We start from the raw sequence: 17,592 nt of genomic DNA, 5'->3' as shown, positions 1-17,592 counted from the left end.
CTCATTAAAAAACCATCTCTACGTAAACAAACTAAATTCCCATCAGTAGAAGATGGATAAACACACCTTGGTGTACACACACACACACACACAATTGGATGAGCACACATCATTAAAGAACAGTGACACGTTGGTGAAGCAGCTCCTGACATGGATGGATTTGGAGCACTTTACATCAAGTGAAGTTAGTCAATCACAAAAGGACACATATGGATACCAGAAATAAAAGGGGGAAAAAGAATCACAACAAAGGTTTTTATACCAAAAGAAGAGACTTTGATGGTTACCAGGGACGAGAAGGGGAAAGGATGTGGAAGATAACATTCTACGGGAGAGAAATGGGCCCCCAAAAAAGGAGGGGAAAGAGGGCAGGTTGTTGGGAGGTTTGTTAAAATGTTGAATTAAATTAAAAAAAAGATGATCTCAAATGTAAACTGCTACTTAATTCATAATACAAAGTTAATAAAACCTTAAAATGAAAAAGAAACATGAGCATCAATGAAAGGTCAACAGTGACTGTAAAGCAAACATGAGAAGATAAGTGTCTGGGATGTGAAACAACCAGGAGACAATGAAAGAGGATGTTGGCACATTGTGAAAGTTACAACTAATGTCACTGAACAGTTTGCGTAAAAATTGTCACGTGGCAGCCACAACTCAGTAAGCTACTATTCAAAATCCCAAAGCCTACGCTTTTGTTTCACCTGCAATCTTTGAGACTCGAGGCAAGCAACTCAAGGGACTCATCATTTGATGCCGAGGACACTTTATGAACTTTAAGGGGAAAAAAATACCTTTTTTTTTTTTAAAGTTCTATTGGTCAACGGGCTTTGCAAGTCCTCTGGTGTCAACAGGGGGAGGCATTACTGAATGCTCTTTCTGTGGGTGGGGAGCCCCCCCACCCTCAACAAAAATCACGGAGAGAGCCACAGGGCTTTCCCTAGTGGTACAGAAACAGTGTGACAAATGTCTGTTTAAATAGCCTTCTTCCGAGCCCTTTCCAAGTCACTTAGCTGTGAGTTGAAGCCAAACTCTGCCCGTTGTAAATGTGTCAGCTACCTTTAATCTGCGTAGGAGATCATGGATTACAACAGGCTGTGCTGCTCACCTCAAGGTCAGCAGTTCGAAACCACCAGCCTCTCTGAGGGAGAAAGATGAGACTTTCTACTCCCCTGGAGTTAGTCTCTGAAACTCACAGGGGCCGTTCTCTCCGGTCCTCTAGGGTCACTGTGAGTCAGAATTGACTGGATGCCAACGAGTTTGGTTTTTAATCACAGAGTGAAATCAATACCAGCGTCACCTGTTATCGGGAGGGAGGCAGCTAAGGCTTTCTGCTCCTATGGGGGCAGTTCTGCCCCGTCCTAGTCCATCGCTACAGTGAGTTTTCACCCCGGTATTTGGTGGCGCGTCCCGCTGCTGGTCCTTCGGTCGGAGCTGTCAGTGCCGTCGAATGGCATCCGTCTTCCCGGCGCTGGTCCCCGACCCCCACGGGTCTCCCTTGGGAAACACCCAGCCACCCAGAGCAGCTCCCTCAGCCGGCCCGGCAGAACTCGGCGGGACGTTTCCAGAAGTTTGCTCGCAACCGGGAAGCGCCCCCCGACGCCCCCGGCGAGTGTCCCCTGGTGCTGGGGCCCGGGGCTCAGGTCCCCTCCGCGAGCCCCCGCGGCGAGGCCAGGCGCTCCCCTCAGGCCCGGCCGGCGCGCCGCCGCCTCGGGAGCCGCGCGCGCGCCCCCGCCCGCCGCGCGCCCCCGCGCCCCCGCGCGCCGGAAGGAGCGGCCCGCGCCCCCGCGCGCGCGCGCACTGAGGCGCCGCCGCCGCCGCTGCTCCGGCCGCTGCGGGAGGCGGCGCTGGTGGCGGGCGGACGGGCGGGCGCTCAGGCGGCGGCGGCGTGAGGTTTAAAGATGGCCGGAGCGGCGGCGGCGCTGGCTGCGGGAGCGGCGACGGGGGCCGCCGCGGCCGGCGCGCCGCTGGCCCCGGGCCGGGCCTCGGCCGCCCCGCCGGCCCCGCCGGTCTACTGCGTGTGCCGGCAGCCGTACGACGTGAGCCGCTTCATGATCGAGTGCGACGCCTGCAAGGACTGGTTCCACGGCAGGTACGGCGCGGGCCCGCGCGGCGCGGCCCGGCCCGGCGGCCGCGACACGGGAACAAAGGGGCCGGGCGCGCCGCGGGGGCGCCGGCGGCCGGCGGGCGGGGGCGGCCGCCCGAAAGTTGTCGCCGGCGGCCGGGCGGGGGTCGCGGCGCCCCGCGCCGCGCGGAAGTAAACAGAGCAACAGATGCGGCGCCGGGCGGCCCGGCGGCACTTGGCCGTGTTGACGGAAGTTGGGGAGCCGGCGGCGCGGGCGGGGGGCGCCCGCTCCCGGGGCCGCGGGCCCCGGCTCGGGGCTGGGGGGCGGCGCGGGCCGGCCGCCCGCGGTGACGTTGGCAGGTCGGGCCGCCCCCGCGCGTGTTTTGTCATCAAAGTGTGAGGCTGGGCGAGGGCGGCGCCGCGGCCCCCGGCTCCGGCGTGGGAGGGCTGCCCAGGCATTTAAACAAAGAGCCGAGTTGGGGCTCGGCGCCCGAAGTCCTTATTTGGGGATTGCAGCCGGGCCCGCGGTCACCTCTGGCCGCAGCAGGGTCCCGGAGCCCCGGCCGGGGGTGTCGCGGGGCGGGAGTGCGCTCGGGGCAGGAGCAGACAGGGGCACTGTGATTGTAGGAAGTGCCCCTTGATTGACAGCAGGGCATTTAAATGCAGCCCCCCCCCCCTAATTTCAGGGAACGCTGCCGGGCCGGCCGGCCGTCGCGGGCGCCCCCTGCTGGTTCGGGGAGGAAAGCCCGCGCGCGGCCCAGGACCAGCCCCAGGGACAGCGAGTGTCCGCCCGGCCGGCGGTGCCCAGGTGCGACGCCTCGCCAGCCCGCGCAGAACAGACGGCCCTTGCACCTGAGACAGCGCTCCCCCTGGGTGGCCTGCCTCTGTTCTGGAGGCACCGAGAGAGAGGTTGTGGGAAACTTTGGTTGTGGAGTCAGTAAGCGCAGGGCCTGGCTGTGGGATGCTGGCTTTCTTGAACTTTTTTTTTTTTAAATGAAATTGGAGGCATCTCAAGCTGCATGAGGAGTCGACCCCCCGGGAAGAGCATAGAGATTTGATAGGTTTCAGATGAGAAGTCCTTTAATCCTCCACATGTGAAACTAACGCAGTAACTGAGAAACCTCAGTTAGTCTGTGCTGGGCTTTGGTAACGCATTTGAATGTAAATTTGTAAATGAGTTTGAAGAGGGAATAAAGAAGGATGTGTGTGTGTGTGTGTGTGTGTGTGTGTGTGTGAGAGAGAGAGAGAGAGAGAGAGAGGAAGCTTGGTGGCAAAGAGGATTAAGCACACTGGGTCAGCAGTTCTGAGCCACCAGCCCATCCGAAGGAGAAAAATGAGGCAGTCAGCTTCCATAAAGACTGCCACCCTTGGAAACCCTCTGGGTAGTTCTTCTCTGTCCTATAAAGTCACTGTACGCTCAGAATTGACTGGGTGTGAGTTTGAGGTATTTGTGTGTGTGTTTGTGTTTGGGGGGGCGGGGGACGTAGAGGAGGAAGAGCGAACCCACAAGTCTGCTCTGTACTGTCATTTAAATTCAAGTGACTTTATATCACAGAATAAAGTGATTCCAAAATAGGCATTTTTGTAAGCGAAGGGCTTTTTGACAGGCGCTTCTTGGGGATTGAATGTGGCTGTCAGTCATCAAGAGTTAGGAGGGAGTCTTGTTGCAAAAGCAGTATCTTATGAATAAGCCTAATTCCTCAGGCTGTGCCAGGCGTTCTGGGGTCTGTTTGATTTTGTAGGAGTCCTGCTGGTGTAGTGGCTTACCTGTTAGGCTGCTAATCACGAGCTGCTCAAACTCACTGCTCCTGGAGAGAGAGAACCACGAGGTTGTCCACTTCCCCACTTCTGGTCTGACCCTTAGGGTTGTTGTGAGTTGGGACTAGGCTGTGGCTGGGGGTGGGGTGTCTTGATTTGTTTACTGGCCTGCCAGGAGCCCTGGGGCCCAGTGGTTAAGCACTGGGCGTTAATCAAAGTGTGTCTCAGACCCACCTGGCGGCTGAAAGATGTGACATCTCCTGTTAAGGTGACAGCCAGGGAAACCCTGTAGGGGCGCTGTGAGTTGGCATCAACTTGATGACAGCCTAACAACAGCATTATTTTCCCAGGAGCAGTAATTCCTGCTATAATCATTACTCTGTGAAGTGAGTGGAGGTTCCCTTGAACCCAACAGAAACATTCTTGATGTAGTCATTACTGAAGAAATACTATTTTCCCAAGGGAGAGTTGCCCACCCCACCCCCAATTTGGGGGAAGGGGAACATTTGCAGAGAAGGAGAGAGGGCTGATGTGGCGCCCAGAAAATTGTCCTTCCCTTTCTCAGTTCTCAATTCTTGTCTTTCTTCAAGGAGAAGATTCTTTTTTAAACTTGAAGAATCCGTGATTCATGATATACATTTGGGTTTCCTGACACTTTGGGTGTGAGACCCAGGGCTGAGCAGTTGGCATCCGCTGGGCAGAGGCTGGTGGAATCTAGCTGTGGCCTGGCGTTCAGGGAAGGCCAGAGAGGCAAGGCATCGGTGGGTTTTTCCTGGGGCGGGTGGTTTCTCCTACCCAGGGGTTGAGTTTCTCCCCTCAGAGTTCTTGGTGGATGGGCGTGGGGTGGGAGTGGGGACTGCCTTGACTGGTCACTCCATCATCTCTAGACCAGATGTCATTCCCAAATCCCGGCCATCATCCAACACAAAGCTCTCCATCTTGGTTCATGTGTGCTACGGTGCCTGCGATCATCTTGTTAGGATATAAATCCATGATCAGTCTTTCTATTAAACCAAACCCCAAACCGACTGCATTGAGTCTGTTCGGCTCACAGTAATCCTATGTGGGTGTCAGAGGCTATATGTCTTTATGGAAACAGACAGACTCATCTCTGTCCTTCACAATGGCTAGTGGGTTTGAACTGATGACAGCAGCCCATCACTTACCCATCAGCGCCACCAGGGCTGTTTAATCATTTTAATAGCATATCCTCTTTGAGTGACAAATAGCAGTGTGTCACAGAAAAGCTGAGAAGTATGGAGTGTGATACTTGTGCAGGCTGTTTTTCTATAACCTCTTTTAAAAGGTTATTATTTTTATTGTGAATTGAGTGAAGGGTTTACATTTCAATTCTGCATTTATCCATCCAAACCACTCGTCAACACCCCTCTGATTTTACCTGCAGCCCCATGTTCTGTCCCACCCCCATGCTCCTCTTGTGGGCTGCCATCCTCCCTTCCACCCGCCTCAACACCTGTCCACCCTCTAGTCCATTTGCTGCCTCTGCCCTCCCTTCCCCCCACCCTTGGGAACATTCAAAATCTGTTCCCTTTGGAATGCCAGACTTGGTCTTGGTTTTTGTCTTTATAATGGTGGTCTCACACAATATTTGTCCCTTGGTGAGAGGCTAACTCCACTCAGCATAATGTTCTCCAGGCCCATCCCTGTCACGAGGTGCTTTGTGGTTTCCTCCTTGTTTTATACGGATGCAGAGCATTGCACTGTCTGTTTCTGCACCAGCGTGTCCTTACCCATTCTCCCGCTGACAGCCTCTGGGCTGTTTCCAACTTCTCCCATTGTGGACAGTGCTGCAGTCGATACACGAGTGCACAGCACCCGTCTGTGGGTGTTACGGCTCCTACTTTAGGACATGCACCCACGGAGGGATCGCTGGCTCCTACGGAACTTCTATTTCTAGTCATTTGAGGTGACGCCGTATCACTTCCCACAATGGTTGTGCACATTTTTTCCCCATTAGCACATAATAACAACAACAAAACACCTTTGTACTGGAGTTGAGCATTACCCATAGCGACCCTTAAGGACCAAGAGGAACTGTTTCTCCCTCTTTCTTTAATGTCCTTGGAAAACATTTTTAGAGGCTGTGTTGCCTTTAATTTCATGGAAGTACAATACGTTTTGTAATCCCCAACCCGTTGTTAGTTATTTAGCTGGCGTACTACTTTTCTTTAGATGGACATCTCTGTTTCCCCAGAATAAACCAATTGACTGACTGAATACAGGTTAGCTACTTAGAAGAAGACAGGACCTGCAGTGTGCAGTGAGGAATGCCCTTGAACTAGAGACCTGGCCAGGGTACACAGCCCTACAGAAGCTTCTTCCAATTAGCGCTCTCACCATTGGTGCCCTTCTGTACAGTGTCCTGCAGCCTTCCCAACTTACAGCATTGTCATTGTGCCTCACCGGTGCCATCCTGACTCTGACAGACCCTGTAGGACATGCCAGTTGGCTTCCAAGTGCTTTAATCTCTGCAACCCCAGGGGTCCTTGAAGGTATTATTAACACACTAAGAACAAACTTGAAAAAACCAACAACACTCAAATTGTGTTGGAAGAAATTTAGCCCCAGTACTCCATAGAGGTGAGGATGGTAAGACACTGTCTCACATACTGTGGGCACGTTGCCAATGTTCCAGACAAGGACAGCGTGCTTGGTAAAGTGGAGGGTCCTCAAAGAAGGGAGAGATCCTTAGCAAGATGAGCCGACTCGGTGGCTGCGACAACAGGCTTCGATGTAGCAACAGCTGTGAGGCTGGCACAGAACCAGGAAATGCCTCCTGCTGCTGTGCGTGGGTCATAGTGTGCTGGGACCGACCGCACAGCCCCTGGCAGTAAGCAGCACACCACCGACTTGCAGAGAAGTGACTGTAGCACTAAAAGCCATTCATTCCCAGGAATGCGCACGGCGACCTTAGTTATATTATCCCAAACTGGTGAATTCATAAAAGGAAATCCCGCTCAGCCAGTAAAGCAGGACGTGCCACAGCACAGGTGGCTCTCATCCAGAAGAAGCTGAGTAAGAGGCCTGCCTGAGCGAGCGAGCATATACAGACGTCCAACTATCTGAAGTTCAAGGGTAGGCAACAGGGAGTGATGGGAGTAAGAAAGGGGCTGGCCTCTGGGAGTGCTAACTGAGGGACCCGGGAACCGCCTGAGGGGAGAAAATGCCCCACCTTGAGGGCAGCTCCCTGGGTGGAGGACCGGGGCGGAGCGGGGAGGAGATGTCAGGACCTGGTCTATACTGAGTATTGTAAAGAACCTTTTTAATGCATGAAGTTAAAAAATAAAAAGACCAGTTTAGTGGTTAGCATACAGTTATTTGTAGTTCTTTTTTGTTTCTTGTTCCTGGTTTTAATGTTTCATCATCATGAGGTTGGCTTTTGGGTTAACCAAAGTGCTTTTGGACACATCACAATGTTCTTACTAGTTGTAGGAGTTTAAGTATTTAAGATCCAGGGGGGAATTTTGTTGGTTTCTTTTTTGTTGTTGTTGGTTTCTTTGAAGATGATTCCTTGGCTCTTCATTCACACCATACGCATTTGAGAGTTTATAATGTGCAAACATTGGGCTGCCAGCCAAAAGGTTGGCGGTTCAAACCCACCAGCTGCTCTGCGGGAGAAGGATGCCTCAAGCCAGGGTCCCTCACACAGAATCAACTTGATGGCAGTGGGTTAGGCGCTGTTCTTGGTGCTGAGATGAGGCCATGAACAGGACAAGGTCTGACTCACCTGAGACTTATATTTTCGTCAGGAAGGAGGAATAAGCAAGTGTGTGTCCCCAGAGTGAGTTCAGGGCTATGAAGAAACAACACTTGGGGCTGGAGGTGCTGCTTAAGAAGTGTGACTAGCGGGGGTCTTGAGGAGGACGTGCTTGGGCACAGGCATGCCGGCGAGCTCGTGGGAGTCTGGGAAGAGAGCTAGGCCTCGTGCCTGCACCCAGCTTGTCACTTTGAGGCGAGCAGCACACTGAACAGAGAGGTGGGACAGAGCCCTGGTCAGCATCCGGGCATGCGTTCGGCTGTACGTGAAGTGAAAGAGTAAAGCTTTGACAGTGACGTGTCTCTGGCTGCTGTCTGTACAGACTTGAGCCTAGGAAGCAGGTTACTGTAACCCTCTGGGCCAGAGGCACTCCTGTATTCCTAAGGTGGCTTTGGTAGATTACCAATGTGTTCTGTTCATTGTTATTTCTGAATCCTGAAGGATCGAAGAGCCGGTGAATTGAGAGAGGAGTTTGATCTAGGACAGTACCACTGGACAGGGATTTCTTGGGTCCTCAGTATAGTCAGAGGATCAGCGACATTTCCTGCCTTTGCCAAGTGCACTGGAGATGTATCTGTCACTGGAAAGGCTTGGTGATCTACTTTATGAAATCAGCCAGTGAGAAGCCTGTGGACCACAGGGGCTTTGTCCTGTCGTGCCAGGAACCTCTGTGGGCCAGAGCCATTTGGTGGCCACCAGCAAAAGCAGGTCTCAGGGTGTGCCTATGAACATCTTACTCTGGTTTTCATTTAGCATAAACATGGTAGAGTTAGAACTATTGGCAATAGTGTGAAATGCAAGGGAACATCAATTATCTTTTAATTCCAGTTTTCCATGAATTTTGGGAACCCCTTGTATTTTCTCGAAAAGACATTTCATTCTTATGAATTTCCTATTGCACTTTATTTTTTTTGCTTTTAAAATTTATTTGGGATTGTACCTATCTTTACATTTCCATCTGACCTGCATTGCCTCTACGAGAACAAAGCTCCGCTCTATGAAGCGTCTCTGCCCCGTCCCCAGCCGTCCGTTTGATCAGAGCAGTGTGTTTGAGAAGCCTCTCGGCAGAGTCGTCTTTCATTCCGGAGCACGACAGTGCGCGTCTGTGTGGTTCTGACGGTTGAGCCAACCCTGATGTGACATGGGTGTCTGCCCTGAGGCTGCCGGGGCACGAGACAAAGAGCGCTTTCCTGACACTTGGCTTGGCTGTGGCCAATTGGGTGGGTGCAGACTTCTACCTGGCAGACTCCCAAAGCTGGACTGTGGGACAGGAAAGTGGCCTCTCTGATCCCCAGGAGGCCAAATGCCTTTATTCTGAAGATCTGCAGAGGGAGGCGCAAGACTGAGAGTGTGATGGGGCTGGAGGCGTGCTGTCCTGAAGCATCTTGGGCTGGTTGAGCAACTTAAGCACCTAGATCATGTGGACAGCTTTTGGCCAGCTGGAGGGAGCTGAGCTGCAGCTGCTACTGAGTGTCAGCTTTGGGGTTTTTTGTTTTGGCTTCGTTACATTGTATCACTTTTCTGACTGGTTACATTTCAGAGCGTAACAAAGGAAGGTTCTGGTCCCCCCTTCCCAGTGCCCTCCCTCCAGTAGCCAACACTGTTCAGGGACCCTGGTCTCTAAAAGTTGGGGGTGGGGTGTGTGGGGAAGGAGCATGGGTTTCCAGTGATTAAAATGTGCTGCAGATCTAGGAGCGTTTCCTGTTCTCGAAACCGGCTATTCCATTCCTTTAAATGCTGCAGAGAACGCCAGAGTGTGGATTTGCCAACATCGAACTGGCTCTCTGCATGCAGTTTGCCTGCTCAGCTCATAACTAAAAGATTGCGGGTGCTTCCAAAGAAAGGCCTGGCTGAAAAACCAGCCATTGTGCATCCTGTGGAGTGCAGTTCCACCCTGACCCACCTGGGGGCACCATGGTTTGGCTGCCTTTTTTGGGACCTTTTAAAAAAATTGTTTTATTAGGGGCTCATACAACTCTTATCACAATCCTTACATAACATCAATTGTGTAAAGCACATTTGTACATTCATTGCCCTCATCATTCTCAAAACATTTGCTCTCCACCTAAGCCCCTGGCATCAGGGTGTTTGCCAGTCAAAGAAGCTTCAGGCTCTAGGGATTTTTGTTAGGCAGGGTTCTTTAGAGAAATGAAACCAGGACACATGATATATATGTTTATACAGCAAGAAAAAATATAACAGCTAATCAGTCCACCCAGCAGTGAGAGGACTCAGTTGTTCGTCTCACTTTTGTGGACCAGTTAATATACTGAAAGTCCTTCCATTTACGTGGGCTCAGGTAAGACAGGCAGAGTCTGCCCGCAGACAGCAGGGCAGGCTGGCAACAGTCAGTAGCAAGGGAATTTATCGCAGCAGGGCCTGATGGGATCTCGAACTCAAGCAAGTAGCATGGCGAAGCAGGTCTCAAAGGAGCCTCAAGCTCTAGTGACAGGATCCACGTGGCTTGATCCATGCGACTTGGCCCACAGGTAGCACAGCCCGCTAGCTCACGCAGTAGCATACCAGTCCGGTCACCAGGGAGGAAGAGGAAGATGGGAGGCCGGCCAGCTGTATTTATCTCAGTTGCCCTCCAGTTAAGCTGCCACATGATCAAAATCTGCCCACGTGTTCCTGTTGGCCTAGTTGGCACGATAAACCTAACTATCACAGGGTCCGTGGTGGCATAGTGGTGGCATGTTGGGCTGTGATCTGCAAAGTCGGCAGCTTTAAACCACCAGCTGCTCCCAGCGAGAAAGATGGGCTTCTCTACTCTCATGAAGAAACTCACAGAGGCAATTCTGTCCTGCCCTGTAGGGTTGATGGGAGTCGGCCTCGACTGGTACTGGATGAGTGAGGACTGATGTAGCTGTGATGGGCCCGAGTCCTGGGTCCGCGCAGACTCTACTGCATTCGCCCAGTTCCCGGGTGTCAGAGGCTGACTTTCTGCCTGCGCGATGCTCTGACTCACTTTCCCCTTTGCATGCTGATCCTCATTTTCTGACTCTCAGAGGACCGGCTTCCCTTTGCACGGAGGTTACGGGGGAGCAGGGACCCTCTGTGAGCTCCGCTGTGCCTCCTGACATGTCCACATTATCCTGTCCTCACTTCTCTTTTCTCTTGTCAGCTGCCTTTGGACTCTGTCACCTGGTCCCGCACCCACTCTATGGCTGGTGGCCGATCCAACCATTGTGGACCTTAGGATCAGTTGATCTTCAGAAATAGATGTCCAGGCCTTTCTTCTTAGTGTGCCTTAGCCTACGTGAAGAACAAACAAATCTGTATATCCAGAATGTTGCTTAGAAGCAAGGGTAACGAGATATCATGTCACGTACTTTGGACGTCATCAGAAGGGCCCAGTTCCTGGAGAAGGACATGCTTGGAAAAGTGAAGGGTCAGCGGAAAGGAAGACCTTTGAAGAGATGGACTGGTGTGTGGCTGGACCGTATCAGTGACTGGGAGGGGCGCAGGGCTTCCTTCTGTTTTACGTGGTCCTCAGGTCAGGACACACCTCCTGAGGGCAGGGTGCTTGGTGTGATTGTAGTTCCGAATCCCCCTCACCAGGCCAGCGGCTGGCTCGAGAGGAAGGATGGCCTGGGTGCGTGGGTAATTTGACAATTTGAGAAAATCAGCTGGCTGACCAGAGTGCTGTGGAGCTCCCTGGCAGGGCTTGTCTTGGAGAAAACTGGAAAACCCGTTTCCACCTAGGTGCACTCAGCCCCTAGCTCGCTCAGGGAACAGTGCTCAGCCTGATGCCATGAGGGATCCGGAGGCACAACCATGCACCGCCTGTGGCTTCCTTGGCACCGAGGCCCTTGCCTCGTCTGTGCTCTGTGGACACATGCGCCAGTGCGGTCGCCTGTGTTGTAAGGGCTGGTCTTCTGATACCCTTGATTTATTGGTACTTTAATTGTAAAAACATCAAGTGCATTATCAACTCATGGCTCATAGTCGGAAAATCACTTTCTGGAACACTAAGCCGAGGTGGGACTAACCGCTCCACTGCGGAGCTGTGAGGGCAAGGAGTGGGCGGGCCGAGGCCAATGGCAGCATTTCCCACCTATGCCCGGCCCCATCTGGAAAGGGCAAATGCACAGTAACTGTTGGAAGCGGAAGTGACCTCTTCCCAGCCCAGTGCCTCCCATCTCTTGTGATTCTGGGACTCTCTCTGGTGTAGCCTGCCCTTCAGGGGGCCAGCAGAACAAAAACTTTTGCTCAGGAGCTGTTCCCACAGTGCTCTGCCGGCCAGCCCCCCAGCCTTATATGTCAGACCCGGCCGGGCTTGTACTTCCTGCAGTGGCATCAGGTTCCAGCTCCTGTGTGCAGCCAGCCTGTCACTGTGCTAGTAACAGATGTGTGTCTGTGTCTCGACAGGCAGGGACGCATGGAGTGGTGCTGCCTCATTTCCTAGTGCTGAGCCCATGGGACAATGCAGAAAGGGCCCTGGACAGAGGGATAGTCCAACCAAGGTGAACGTGCTGCAGAGCCACCAAAGGCCAGAGTTGACATGGAGCATGTTGGAGTCATGAAAGAAAGAGCTGCCGTGGGAATGTTGGCACACCCTGCTTCCAGAGCTTCCTGGTAGGAAAGTAGTGGGAGTTCTGGTGATGCAGCAGTTCAAGCGCTCAGCTGTTGACTGAGAGGTTCAGGGTTTGAGACCACCAGTGGCTCTGGGGAAAGACATGGCAGCTACCTTCTGTAGAGATTTATGGCTTTAGAAACCCTGAGGTGGGGGTGGGGAGAGTATCTCTGTCCTTCAAGGTCATTGTCAGAATTGACTTGATAGCCAGGGCTTGGATGGGTAGCAAGGAACGCTTGTGGCACAGTGCTTAAGCACGTGGCTGCCAACCAGCAGGTGGACACTTTGAACCCCCTGATTACTCCTCAGGGTCAAGACCTGTTGATCAGGCTCCATAACAGTTGTTGTAACTGGGGGCCCTCAGGTGGCTTCTGATTCCAAATGACTCCAAGTACCACAGAACAAAACACTGCCTGGCCTTGTGCCCTCCTCACAATCAAAGCATTCCTGCGTTGGAGCCCATGTTGCATCACCTGGGCCGGTCCAGCTCGCTGAGGGTGTGCCTTTTATTTGCTGCCCTCTACTTTACCAAGTGCAGCATCATTTTCCAAGGATGTGTCCTCCTGGTGACTTCTCCACCGTAGGTGAGCCAAATTTCACCATCCACGCCTCTAAGGAGCGTCCTGCTGTGCTTCTTCCGAGACCGATTGGATCTGGTTGTTCTTCTACTTTCAGTATTGTTTGCCAGCACCATCATGCAAGCACATCGACTCTCCTGTGATCTTCTTCATTACCTAGGAAACCCCACGGACAGTTCTCCTCAATGCTAGCACCGGCTCACTGGGAGTCAGAGCTGACTTACTGGCAGTGGGTTCGCTGCAGGCAGCGGAGTGAGGTTTCAGGACAAAACTGTGAACTGAAGAAGCACTAAGTGCATAGGCTTTGCTACTTTGTTCCATTTTCTGACACATTATAAGTGGTCTTAAGACAGTTGTCAGTGCTTTGATAAACATTTTTTTTAGATTTGTAGTTGTTTTGTTTTTATTTATTTTTTTACATTTTATTAGGGGCTCATACAACTCTTATCACATTCCATACATATACATACATCAATTGTATAAAGCACATCTGTACATTCCTTGCTATAGATTGTTATTTTGTCATATCTTGCTCTATCCGGAGTCTCCCTTCCCCCTCTTCTCTGCCGTCCGTCTCCCAGGGAGGAGGTCACATGTGGATCCTTGTAATCGGTTCCCCCTTTCCAACCCACTCACCCTCTACTCTCCCAGCATCGCCCCTCACAACCCTGGTTCTGAAGGTATCGTCCACCCTGGATTCCCTGTGCTTCCAGCTCCCATATGCACCAGTGTACAACCTCTGCCCTATCCAGTTCTGCAAGGTAGAATTCGGATCATGGTAGTTGGGGGGAAGAATTATCCGGGATCTGGGGGAAAGCTGTGTTCTTCATCAGTACTACATGCTTTGATAAACATTTTAAAGGTCACTTTGAACGGGACACTTGTCATGTTGCTCTTCTTCACGAAGATGACCTGGCACAGTTCCAGCATGCTTGGCCGTGTTCATGGCCCCGCACCAGTATGCCAGGTCAGACCCACCCCCTGACTGCTTGTGGAAATGAAGAGGGATGACAAAATGGGCTTTAAGGACCTGATAACACTGAGATCCAAAAGGCCCCCTTGGGAAGTGGGCAGTTCACTGCTGAGTGTCCTAGTCCTAGACAGAACGGACGGTTCTGGACGAGCTGTTCTCCAGTCCAAAAGTGATGGTTCCGCAGGCGTGTGTTGCAGGTGCCAGGAGGGTGAGCTTCCAGTTCTCACACTGAAAAGGAAACTGCCCCAGGCTGGGCTGTTGCTGACCGCTGATGGCCCACTCACTCAACATCCATCTATTTGTTTGATCCATCATCTAGTTAGTCTATTCTGTCAGTACATCTCCTTTTTGGAAAACCCAAAGGTACTTGGGGAGGGCATGTGAAATAGCATTGAAGTAGATGGTGTCGTAAATCCATCATGTGGAGCGTAGGCACACTCTGTACGCTTCTTAAGTCGAGATGGGCAGTTGGAACATGGCATACTTTCCCTCGGCAGGCAGCATGGGCCTTCCAAAACGAGCTCTCCAAGGGAAGGGTTGATCCCTTCCCCATGTTTTCCCTCTCAGCATTTCAACTTGGGTCTGCCTGTCCAGAGTATTGTGGAGGCTCCGCTCTGTACTCAGCCCTGGGTAAATCTGCTGGGGAATCGCAGATTTCGATGATTGAATCTCAACCTTTCTCCAGGGAGCTCGCTGCTATGCTCAGGTGACAGTGCACTGGTGCGGAAGCCATCTCCCTGCCCACCTGGCTGCAGGAGAGCCATCTGGGGAACTTGTTAAAAAGAAAGACGATTGGACCACCACCACCCACCACCACCCCTCCTTGGAAGGAGCCTAATGGACTCAGTGGCAGTGGTTCTGAGTCAGAGATTGGGTTCTACCCAGTAATTTTTCCCACCAGTGAGGGTGGGGTTCAGGAATGGGTGTTTCTGTTTTTCAAATAGGCATCTGTACAACTGTCTGTCCCAAGTCCCATGCTGGGTCCAGCAAGGACCTTGTATATCCTTGCAGACTAGGCTGCACATGTGCAGTCATTCAGGTTTGCACACGAGGGCTGGAGGGCATGTCACACAGACTGGTCTGTACCATACCTCACAGAGCTGCCTCAGTCTATGGAAGAGTCACCTACAAGCCACATGTGGAAGTTCTCAGGGCCCAGGGCCAAGCAGCAGGGAACCCCCAGGTCGCTTGCTGAGCCTCCTTCAAGGAAGGCTCGCGCGTAGAACATGGCGGGCCCCCTCCTCATTCTTGGAAGACCCCATATTTACAAGTGGGCCTACTCACTGAACTTTACTTGTAGCTCCCAAGTCAGTACTTGGGGTACTTTATGGCCATGCACAGACATGCACCCAGCAGTGTGGTGGAAAGTGGGGTTCATGGAACTGACTAAGCTTCAGACTTGGGGTGCCCCACAGCTTGTGTGTATAGTGTCTCTCAGCAGCAGTTACTGGGTAGAAAGTATCAGTTAGGATCATGTGCTGGGCAGTGTGTGTGTGCACACCATCCACTCATTCTGAGAGGTGATTCTGTACCTACTGACGTTAATCCAATCACCGAATGAGAACATTCTGAAGGTTTGCTCCAGGAGAAAGGCAGGGCTTGTGTGTGTGTGTGTGTGTGTGTGTGTGTGTGTGTCCCCACAACAATTCCATCAACATCCAGTGCGTCTCCTCCTTGTTTCTGCTTAAAATCTCCGTCCTGTTGTGTTCCACTGAGCTTGCAGCCAGGCTTGTCTGCCAGAAGCCCGGCTGACACATGCTCGTGTGCCAGCTTCTGAAGGCACATGACGGCCTTCCCTGCCTTGGGGACATGAGTTGGGGACATGAGCCGGCAAGGGGGTGGTTTTCAGCAACAAAGCCACCCACAAAGAGCTGGGTGCTGTGGAAACCATGGCCCTAAATGGGCTGCGAAAAGGACACTTGTTCACGGTCTGAGAGCAGAAATGAGGAGGCCAAGCCTTTGTTCTGCCCCCAGGGAAACAGGCGCAGAGGCGGCTCAGGTTTCCCCACCTCCCAGAAGCCCCACTCACTCATCGGAGTGTTGGCGTGAGGTCCAGCGAGAGTGAATTCGCAGACACAAGAGACTCTGAGTCAAGAGACTAGATGGTGTTTGTCAGTGTCTGGGAGAGGACGCTGCTGGTCGACCAGAAACGGAAGGTCATTTGCAGCCTTCACAGGGTGATGTGGGAGAGGACAAAGAGGCCATCTGGGGTTGGAGATGACTCCAGGGAACGCTCTACCCTTGCAGCTCATCACGCTAAGCTGTGTGGGATAAACGGGTCCTGCCCACCTTTGCCATAACTTTTCAAGTTATGGACCAATGGTGCCTTTCCATTTGGACCCACTGACCACCCGGCAGGCCTGCTGTGATTACAGACATCCTTCAACAAACTTTTATGAATCGATACTGTTCACAGCCAGCTTGGTCTTCCCTGAGGCGACTTGCAAAATTCTGATTAAAGTCTTGTTTCACTTAATATTTGTTTAACAAGGCACCTATTTGCCAGATCACTGGTCATAAATAAAAGCCTCGTCCCTATGGGACAGCTAGCTCTGTGTCTCTTGTGGGGTGCCATAACTCAGAAGAGACTCTGGTGAACCTGGTCCTGTGCACTTACGAGCTCAGCTCAGCCATGGGCCTAGGCAGTAGTTTACCATCAGGCCCTAGTACATGGGGTGTGCCCCAGGGACCTGTGGGAGGGCTCTCTGTAGGAGTCTCCGGAAGGAGAGGGAGTCTGAAAGGCGGCTTGGTGAAGGGCAGGGAGCACAATTAGCCCACTGGCAGATCCTGAAGAATTTGACCACCTACTCTCTGACACCAAGAGAGAGAATGTGGATGGTGACATTATCCAGAGAAGGGAAAAAGGAATGTTTGGCAGACCCCCCAAAATTCTGGTTAGTCATCAATAGAATTCTGTTAAGTGTCAGAAAAACAAAAAACAAAACCCTCGGCTCAGCACCAATTTCTGTAGAAGAAGACAATGGAAAGGGCTCAGTGGTTGCCACTCCACTCCTCACACAGGGACAGACTGCTGGGGGCTATTCAGCAGAAGCCAGGTTGTCCACCCCTACCAGAGTACCTACCAGGGTACGCCCACAACCTCCCCACCCCCATGGACACACAGCTGTCTGCTGTGGAGGCGTGGGTAAAGAATAGCGTCCATGAGAGAAAGAAGTGCAGGGGAGAGACTGAAAGTTTCCCTCCAGATTTGAAAGTGGTTCTTGCCAAATCTGCTTCCTGCGTTGTGCATGTGCTGCCTCCCGGCTTGTGCTCTTAGCAGATCTGTGTTGATTCCAGAATGTTCTTAACGGGAGGGGTGTGGGCAAGGACGGAGTCGACAATTCACTGTGAGCGGAACTGACCTCTCTGGAGGTTCCTTCCCTACCCCTCAGAGACCTGAAGTAACCTTCTGAGTTTAGGAAGACATCGATGTGAGGGTCAGTGATTTTTAAAAATTGCATTTGCTATGCTTCTTTTGAAAGATTGACTCACTTACCAAATTTGCCATTGTTTTGATGTTTTCAATCATGGTAGCTATAGGTGTTTTGGCCATGACACTCTGAGGGTGGAGGGTGGAGGTGGGAGCAGGAGATGGACAGGAACCCATGGCTCTGTGTCCAGAATGTCCTTGCTGGTAACGTTAGTTACCTCTTACCTCCTCTCTTCCCTAAACCTGATTTGAGCCATGTGGGAGTTACCCTAATTTGTGAACTCTAGGTACATTAAGGTGAGCTTGAAATATAGGCCGGTTTGGGTTTTGTCCCAAAGACCCGACTTTGGGCGCTGCGTGGCCCCTTCCATCCTCTCTGTGCAACCATCACTCTGCAAGAGCGAGGGACGTGATCCAGGTCCAGCAAATGCACA

At 52.2% G+C, this 17,592-nt stretch overlaps 1 protein-coding gene across 1 annotated transcript in view; it reads left to right on the top strand.

Annotated features, from left to right (window-relative positions):
* Positions 1-1,901: 1,901 nt before the first annotated feature.
* KDM7A (lysine demethylase 7A) overlaps positions 1,902-17,592 on the top strand; it is a 49,309-nt gene continuing 33,618 nt past the window's right edge. The window contains exon 1 of the mRNA XM_075558735.1: positions 1,902-2,092. Within this exon, the coding sequence (XP_075414850.1) occupies positions 1,902-2,092 (191 nt within the window). The remainder of the gene's footprint in view (positions 2,093-17,592) is intronic.

The sequence above is a fragment of the Tenrec ecaudatus genome, chromosome 9, assembly GCF_050624435.1.
Source record: "Tenrec ecaudatus isolate mTenEca1 chromosome 9, mTenEca1.hap1, whole genome shotgun sequence".
In the NCBI taxonomy this organism is placed as follows: Eukaryota; Metazoa; Chordata; class Mammalia; order Afrosoricida; family Tenrecidae; genus Tenrec; species Tenrec ecaudatus.
This window is presented reverse-complemented; position numbering and strand designations above follow the sequence as displayed.